The sequence below is a fragment of the Salarias fasciatus genome, chromosome 23 (assembly GCF_902148845.1).
Source record: "Salarias fasciatus chromosome 23, fSalaFa1.1, whole genome shotgun sequence".
Taxonomy (NCBI): Eukaryota; Metazoa; Chordata; class Actinopteri; order Blenniiformes; family Blenniidae; genus Salarias; species Salarias fasciatus.
The window spans coordinates 25,434,676-25,444,106 of record NC_043766.1 but is presented as its reverse complement, the minus strand read 5'-3'; the positions used below and the strand labels follow the sequence as shown (position 1 = coordinate 25,444,106).

Below are 9,431 nucleotides of genomic sequence, written 5' to 3'. Positions count from 1 at the left end.
CAGGAGTAGCGGCAAAGTCATCGCCGGTCTCATCTGTTGCGGAAGCCGATGAAACGGCGCCTATGAAGGCAGCTCGACACTCAGTTTCTTTGAGCGGGAGCGCAAGGCAAACTGGGCAGGAAGCGCGCTGACTCTGGTGTTGCCAGCCAAGGCAGGTGAATGGCCCGACGCCGGAAGGCGACAGAGATCGGGCCGGCTCGTCCATCTTCGTCTTTGTCTTTGTCTCGCAATGATCAAACTGAAGGCTGAGAAAGAAGGGAGAGCTGACGGGGCCGCCAGAATATATCCTCTTGGAGAGGGGCGGGGCGTGCACCAGCACGCGGCCATGATTTGATCTCGTTTGATCTTTCTCAGTGTCTGGCTGGCACCAAAGGAGGGTACCAATAGCGAAGCCCGTAGGTGGGCTACACACCACACGAAGTAGAACCTGTCGTTAACCATTGTGTTTTTTTCTAGTCTATTCTCTATGCTTTCTGAACTTCTGCTTGTTTTGTGACTTTGCCTCTGGATTCTCCTCTTGGATATTTTCACCTGCTCCACATGAAAGTCATGCATTCATTCAATTAACTCTTTGAACTCTGGTTCTAATATATGAGTCTACTTTTAAGTCTAACCGCAATCTTTCACGATTAAGTTCACGGCTCTGTGTGACGCATTTGTACATGCAAGCATGAAAGTATTTAAAGACAATCCATTGTAAGGACAAAAAAATGGGAGAAGAAGAAATACTGACACATACATTTAAAAGAAAACTGCTTTATTATCATCTGGTTAGCTGATGTAGAATAGTTTATAAGTGTTGAATACGAAAAGGTAAAAAAAATCAATTAAGAAAAAAAAACACATTTTATTTGCATTGATGATTAACATTTAAGTTCTTTGTTAAGGATACAAAAAGTACCTATTTGAATTTTGCCCACTCATTCCTGCCACTCTCATCATGTCATTTTCTTGAACTAGTGCTGTTAAAATAGAGGGAGAAATATGCAGCTTGTTTACATAAGAATTATAAATAACCTGTAGCTAACATTGTTCCATGATTTGTTGCTCTGATCCATTATTTGATATGGCCTGAAACTATGGAACCATAATGAGAAACAGTTATTACTCAGCTCTTCTAAAAGAACGACCATGCAGCTTATGAAACAAACAGTCAGATAATTGAACGACACTTCAAACTTCGTCATCTCTACTCGAATTAATTTGAAGTATGAACAAGCAGTTTCTGTCCATTAGATTGCAAACCTTGATGACCACCAAATTAGACAAAAGCCCCATTATTAGTATCTCATACAGGATACAAAGACCTTCCCCCCGGGATTATTTGTTTTTACTGGAGTACTACAATACTTTTTCTCCATGTGAACATACGAATTACTAGAGAGCAATAACTTTGTTATTGATACTAATGTGTGTGCCTGTGTGTGTGTGAGCGTGTGTGCGTGTGTGTGCGTGTGTGTGTTTGTGTGTTTGTGTGTGAAGGGCCATGCTCTATTTAACTTCTTTGCTTTTTCTGCACTGTGTCCTGAACTTCTCATTGGCATTTTGTTAGTTGCAAATTGAAAACCAGTTCACAGATCTGTGGACCATTTCTCTTCAGTTTTGAAATGAAGTTGAACAAATGTGAATGGAAGCAGTGACTTTTGAGAACTGTGTGGTGTCCCGTTCTCCATTTCCTCCAAGGTCACCGCTGGCAGCTCGGTAATGGTTGGAGGCCCCAGTTTTGGAGTTGAAGTTTTATCAGACATGACTTGAAAAATTAGCTCAGATTGCCTCTGTGATTGTTCCTCAGGTGAACAGGCAGAGTAGCGCTAGAGGATGGAGGATTTTCTAAATAATAGGATCTGCTTCTTTACTCAGAGTTTCTCTCACATATGATTCAGTTCAGCTTGTCACAGAAGCCAATATTCTATTTTTCACCAATTTCTTGGGTTCAGTGGTTGAGAATTAGATTTTTTGTCTCATTCTGACTCCAGTTTAAGATCCCAAAATGTACGCTCGTTGCACCTTTCTCTGTTTTTTTGGAAATAATTATCTCTCAGTATGCTGTGAAATACAAAATTGTGTCTTAATTGGCTTATCAAAAATTAAACACAGCAGAAATGCTTTGTGTGTGTGTGTGTGTGTGTGTGTGTGTGTGTGTGTGTATATTTTGTAATGCTTATGCAATATGGGTATGTCTTCCTGAACCTACTGCTTTTGGGTTTTCACATGTGCTTTAGGTGTCATACCAACATAATGTAACACATTGTAAAGCTTTTCCAATCCTGTCTGTCTGTTTGTTGGTTGTTTGTTTTTGAGACGGATTATTCTGACATTACTGATAAAATTTGTTTGGTTTCTGATGAAAAAGTGGAGACAAATTGATCAAATTCAATCATGCAAACATTAATCAGGTCTTTTATTCAGTTTTGTTTAACTAAATGGGGGGAGTAGAAAACACGCTATATGAATCATGACATTTGTATTGTTTAGCCTTAAGTGTGTCTATTGATACATCAATAGCATTTTGTAAATTTAGTTCCATAAAGTTTCAACATTGTTTTTCTTGCACTATGTCCTGTTGCATGGGCTGGCTTTCTTGATTTATTTTTTATTTTTTGGAATGAATGAATTACGTAATGCATTGTTTTTCTCCTCTTCACTGATGATGCTTTGTGCAAACAGTAAAATTTCTGAAATTAAAAATTGTTACCACTGCTTAACTCTACAACCCTTAGAGTAGCATCACTGACACGATGCAAATCTCTGCTGAATGACGTTCCTATAGTGTCACAGAGGATCTGAAAATATGGATGATGGACCCTATATGAGCACTGACTAATGTTTTCTGGAGGTCCACTCCAGTGATGGAGCATAGCATTAGCAAACCGCAGCTTCTTCAAAAAGGAATAAATAAATCATAGAACTGGGTACAAGGCGTAGCTGGCGATGCCACAAGTGTTTCTGCCATCTCGGATCATTCGCATGTATCCGCCTTCACCCCAGCTGGTTCCCCAACTAAATGAAGGAGAGCAGAAGTTATAAATTTGATAAGAAGTATTGATTGTTTTCTGGGTGTTCAAACTGAAGCTGACCTGTTCTTGATGATCCAGTAGTCTTGGCCACCCTCTGAGCCATATCCAACCAACAGCACTGCGTGGCTCAGATTGTTAGGGTTGCAATTGGGCTCATCATATATCCCTGGAATGAGAAGTCAAACCCACATCAATCAGATGTCATTGCACAGAAAGATCATTGCACATAGCTGTAAATGCAAAGATTTAACTGCAGTTGAAGGCACGCAAATAGTTCCTTTATAGTTCTACCTGGCAGCTGGGATAAAGTTAGTTAGCTACATAACCAGCAATAGATTAGAAAGTAAATCCAAGTGGATAGTTTCCACATGAGTCTTCTGATCATTGCTATGGAGCAGGGAAAGTTGCATGTAGGAAAAATACGTGTTTGAATACAATCTGCTGAAGATTTAAAGGAAGTGTCCACATTTAGACAAGACTTTGAATTCCCCTTGATGCTCGAAGCTAATGCCAATTGTAATGCAAACTGCTTTAGCTTCCAGGTCAGTTTTCAGATTAAAATTAAACTGGTTTCACAAACCCCTGAATTTATTTAACAGTAACCAAATGTGAAACTGTACATGTCTGTTACTTTATACTTTTTTGAATACATTCACGTCTAGCCTTTAAACTGAAAAGATCAATGTATAGACCAATACCAAATTACCAATACTTCCTATGTCAAAATGTCTTCTTTTGGATTGACTCTTGTGTTGAAATGTCATTGTACACAGTCCAGTAACTTTTTTTTTTCCATCAAAGACATTATGCTGTAAATGTCACACTTCCTGCAGGTTTGCTTAAATGCTTTTTCAACAAATGTTTAGACATGTCAACACCGCTAAATAATCCCAATTTTACACCTTCTGCAGTGCGGCTGCGTGGCATTGCATCCACAGCGGAGCTTTGCCATTCCCCACCAAAGGCCTCAGCATTGTGGTGCACACAGCTAAAAATAATGGAGCAGGGGAGCAGGGACACATTGCGAGATTACAGAATCGCACGGGAACTGCCTTATCTCACGAGACTTCACCTGCAGAAAGAAAGCTGTCCTCAAAATACATCAACATAGCAACATAATCATACAATATACGTTGTTTCCTAACTCCTAGAATAAAAAGTTTGTTCTCCTTTGCGTGCTTCGTTCAGCTTGCGGAGAGGATAGACTTGCTGCATGTCATCTGCGGCTCCTTGTGGCTGCGTTGCGTCAGGCCGTAGTTAAACTGCATCCAGTGTAAATACAGTTAATTATAATGGGGGCTGTAAGTGTTGGCATGCCAGCTTTGGTTTGAAATAGGATAAGAAATTAGATGAGTGCTGCATGCATCGCTATTGAGCGCCCAATCATTTTGTGTCTCAAGCACACACACACACACACACACACACACACACACACACACACACACACACACACACACACAGAGAGGGTTTTTCTTCTCCTGAACACAGCTCTGATGACAGTTGTAAGCACTTATATTAATAACCATTACATGAAATTACAGCTAAAAGCAGCACACTGTAAAATTGTGACAACCTGATATTTTCCTTGTGAATAAGAGGAAGGTAAAGTAACAAGTAAGGTTTCCATGAGTTCAGCTAAAGAGGCCTGTCCTGTGGCCACAGAATACACCGTAATGGCGCCATCTAGAGTTTAAAATGTAATGACTATAGATTTACTTGAAAAGTTAAAGATAATTGTAGTTTCCATGTGTTCTCTGTTAAAACATAGTTGCTTGAAAAGCTTCAAATTTGAATAAATAGTAGTTAATTGTTGCTATATTCCATAATCTGGTAATTTAAGTACTGAACCTGAGCTGTAGAAGAGGAAGCTGGAATGATCTGCATCGACAGCCACTGTGATGGGCCCAACAGTTGCCACTGCATCAGCCAGAGCCTGCTCGTCTCCTTTGGGTATGAATCTGTAGTCTTTGATATGAGCAACTGCAAGTCTGCTGTCGTAGTAACATGGCTGGGTGTCCTGTTGAGGGGTGCACAAGTAAACAGCAGATTGAGTATGAGATCACTTGGGTTTTTAATCTGCTGCACTGTTGACTGGGAAGCAGGCAGAGCCTCACCACTGAGGTGTAGGGGTAGGTGTCCGTTGCTTGCAGCCCGTTGCTAACCACATAGTCGTAGGCATTGGCCATCCAGGCACCATTGCAGCCATAGGTACCATATGCTTTGGAACAGTCCACCAGGTTTTGTTCACTCAGAGACATGAGCTGGCCTGTCTTCTTGTATATTTGTCCCTCTATAGCTCCAGTAGTGCTGAAGGCCCAGCAGGAGCCGCAGTACCCCTGCAGAAAGCACAGAAATTAAAGATTAGGTACAATCTGGCATCATTCTGCATAACGACTGAGGCAGTATCTTACCTGATCTTTGACTTCAGTGACATAACCCAGGCTCCTGTAGTCGACAAACCAGCCATCTAGCTTCTTCGCGATGTTACGCAGTCGTCTTGCCGAGACATCCCTTCCTCTTCTCACAAATTGTGCATCTATCATGGCACCTTGCAGAACCTGGTATTCTTGTCTTGTCTGCATGTGGAAAACAGAGATTAGGCTTGCTGACATAATTTGACAAACCATTAGAGTATCATAAGTTGCAAGGTAAAAAAAAAATCACGTCATATTGGAATAAATCATTTGCTTCATTACCAACAGCTTGGTGAAGCATGTCATACTGCGTTAGCATTAAATGCATCCACATCTTTTCAAGTTCTGTTTAAAACTCAAATGTTTTTAGCATCAAAACAAAAAAAAAAAACAACAACAACAAACATATCTGTGTCATAGCCAAGAGGTGATAAATGAAAACATTTCTTACAAGGTCTCCATATTTATTCATTGCCATTGAAAATGGCCTCATTCCCATGTAAAACCCCTGGTTATTATCTTCAATCATTCGTTTATTCTTCTGCCAGATGGCCTTTCTTTGCATGTCATCCTAAAGACAACAGAGAAAGCAGATCAAAGGCAGAAATGCATGGCACAGCATGTGTGATTATGTGTTATTCTTTCAATTGACAGTTGTGTGTCTGCTGTGGAAAAAACCTTACATATTCGTCGTATTGTACGCCGTGGTTGCTTTTCCAGATCTCCCACTCAGTCATGGGCATTTCATCTGAGTCTGATAAGACATGCAGTGGGCCACAGAGCAGGACGGAAAGCAGCGCTGCTGTCAGCAGCGACACGACCTGCTGGACTGTAAGGAAAAAACGCCACAGTGCTGTGAAATTCTATTTGTCAGTGTTGTATAAGTGATGCTTTCTTTGATGCCTTCAAAACTGACATTGAACAATCACATTAACATGAAGGAAAAAGTCCTTTGTGTTATGCTTTGACGTTACCAGTTCAATTCATTCAATTCGTTTTAGTTTTTAATGCGTATTATACGAAAGCAAAACAGGTTAAACATGCAAACACGCCTCCAGCTCATGACAGGCAGTATTGATACCGTCAAGCACACATGATCAGGTTCTACCCATCAATTCGGAAATACCAAATGGAAATGTTCCATTGCCAGCCAGGATGGGCTTCAGGGACCCGAACTCGAATAAAACGTCATGGGAGTTGGATGGACGAATTGTTCAAACAATTTTTACGGTGTTGACTTTTTAATTATTGGTCCTTGGAGTTCTTTTGCTCGCAGCTGAAGTCTTTTAACTGTTGTTCATCTTATTTTAGTGTGCTAAACAGAACATAGAGATTATGACAGTGTTGTTTTAACTGTCGTCTTGTCTCTGCAGAACTCAACAAAGGTAAACAGGAAAGTTACAACCCAAACCAACTGTGCTTAAAGACAAAGATGTAAATGTATTTTGTCAAAAAATAAAAAGTCACTGAAGGAACTTTTTTGTTTTTGTTTTCTGATTGATACTGAGTTCTACAAGAATGTTTCATGTTGTGCAAAAGTCTGGAGAATTGCACACAAATCCAGCCAACAACATTACGCAAACTGCGTAAAAGAGTTGGTCCACAACCTGAGCCGGTAATAATACTAAAACTATTTCATTGAGGGATTTGTTGTTGTTGTTGTCATCAGATTTGTTAAAAGTTATCGTCCAAAAATTCAGAAATAAAAATGTTTCTAAACTTTCCAAAAAAGGTTCAAAGGTAGAGAAGGTGTCTATGAATCGACTGAATTTTAAAGACTTGTCCATAAGAATAAGCTTGATTGTGCCTTAAAAGAGCATTTTAATGTAAATACACTGAAAGCAGATTATAGCTAAGAATTGATAGATGCATACATTTTGTACAATACATGTAATTTTTCATGAAAAACACATTTATTCAAATTAAAGCATTTATTTATCCTTGCTATTTTTCTTGTATAATCTGTAATCACTTCAAATCCAAGTACAAACTGTGAAATTGCATATTTTGTCATAAAGTCAGAAAAAAAAGGTCAACTAGTCTCAACGGATTAAGAGAAAATCTTTCTCTTCTTATTTTTATTTATTTACTTTTCTGGAAATGTTGCATAGAATAATCCATGAAAGAAATATTCCAATGGACTGCCCATTGTTTTTAATTTTGTGCTAATCTGCACAGAGATTAATTATGGAAAGTGTGATTAATTGAACACAAATAATGAAAATAAAAACCTTTTAGTCATGTAATATCACCTCATTCTATGAGGTGGTTTAGTGAGTTTCTCAGGCTACAACAGAGAAAAACAAGCTGGTGATTTAAACCCTAAACTGGACAATGAATGGCTGAACCTCACAGAAGCTATATAGTAAAACCCTGAAGAGTGAGAAAAGACCTGTTCTACTCTCCATGAACCCAAACCACCCAAATCTTACAGACTGCTCCATTAAAGCCTCCTCTGTTTTGTTGTTGTTCATGTACCAGTCCATCAGTGGAATGGATTTCTAGAAATCCTGTCCATTGTATTTAGAAATGTCTTTCTCTTCTCAGTTCTCTAAGTGGCATTTGAAAAAAAAAAACCTATTCCATTCTCAATATTATCTGTCTGGATCATTTTTTTGTTTTGTTTTGTTTTTTGTTTTTTTTGTTTTGTTAGATTACAAGGGGGAAAATCTATAGTGTCATAGTTACAGTAGTAGTTGTTGCTGTTATAATACTAGCAGTACAGTTTTTTTCTTTTGTACCATTCTAGTAGTGGAGGAGGAGGGGCCTTTGTTGTAGTCACAGTCACAGTACAGTTTTTACAGTAGCAGCAGCAGTAGTAGTAGTAGCAGTGGTAGAAGTAGCAGTGGAGCCTCACAGAGAAGACTGCACAGTGCATGGCTGACATGCTGCTCTGCACATTAAAAATACATGTGATTTGCAAAGAAAAATCCCCTCTTTTTAAATTATTGAGCCCTCAATGACATGTGGCAGGACATATCAGAAAAAAAAACTTGAGTGCATTTGATATTTATTCTGAATCATAATAATTCAAGAATGTAAATGAATCATGCAAAATGAAGACTGTCTGCTGTTATTAATGAAAAGCATGTAAGACAAGGGTATTTGCATCTTTAAACCGAATGACATTAGCTTCAACAGGTAATATTATTACCACTAAACATCAAGCCAGCTTTTCCAAAGCTGAAATAGTTTTTTGGGTGAAATATAAAGCTTGAGTCAACTTACCTGCGCGAGTCTGTTTTGTTCCCATATTCTCAAGAGTGGCAACATAGAAAGAGACTAACGATCAGCCCGTCCTTATATAGCTTCCACATAAGTGTATGTTTCTGCTGCACTTTTACTCAATCCCTAAATCAATACCTATGCCATCACCTGAGAAGGACATTAGTCAACAAAAACAAGATGCTTTGCCTGCTCCTCCTCTACAGCACTGCTGTCATCATTTAGAGATGGCTAAAGCTGCAATATTGTAAATCCCTCAAATAGCAGCTGATATGTGAACACAACACCTGACATCTAACTTTCCAAAACCAGCGGTGAAAGAAGAACTTTATTTAGGTAAACGTACCCAACAGCATTTTGCTATTGTCAGGTCCCAGCTCTCTTATATTTATAGCTTATGCCACCTCTTTGCCTTAGGCTAACATGATATAACCACAATTCAGGGGAAATTAATCTTGTCATCAACTTTTTTAATGTGTCAGTACATAATGTAACTTGTTTTTTTGTCATTTTCAAATTCCTTATTTCATGTTTTAGTATTTGTTTCCTTTGTAATGGGTTATAAGTATACATAATTGAATTTTTTCTATTTATATCATAACTTCTCTGCTAATGAAAAAAGATTGTTAGATGTTCAGTTGAAATGCAGATTAGAAGTAAGTTTGCAAACATAGTTAGTGGGAAGGAACACAGTCCTGAATTAAAAAAAAAAAAAAAAAAAACGCTTTAGCATCAGCATGCTGTGAAGATAAATTTGCATTTTTAGTAGCAAAAA

At 38.6% G+C, this 9,431-nt stretch overlaps 1 protein-coding gene across 1 annotated transcript; it reads right to left on the bottom strand.

Annotated features, from left to right (window-relative positions):
• Window positions 1-2,900: 2,900 nt before the first annotated feature.
• On the bottom strand, window positions 2,901-8,684 carry cts12 (cathepsin 12). Its single transcript, XM_030082556.1, has 8 exons — window positions 8,660-8,684; window positions 6,115-6,260; window positions 5,883-6,002; window positions 5,429-5,593; window positions 5,132-5,353; window positions 4,866-5,034; window positions 3,078-3,183; window positions 2,901-3,000 (listed from the first exon to the last, which is right to left on the bottom strand). Exons 1-8 carry the CDS (start codon window positions 8,682-8,684, stop codon window positions 2,901-2,903), a joined length of 1,053 nt encoding a protein of 350 aa, XP_029938416.1.
• Window positions 8,685-9,431: the final 747 nt, after the last annotated feature.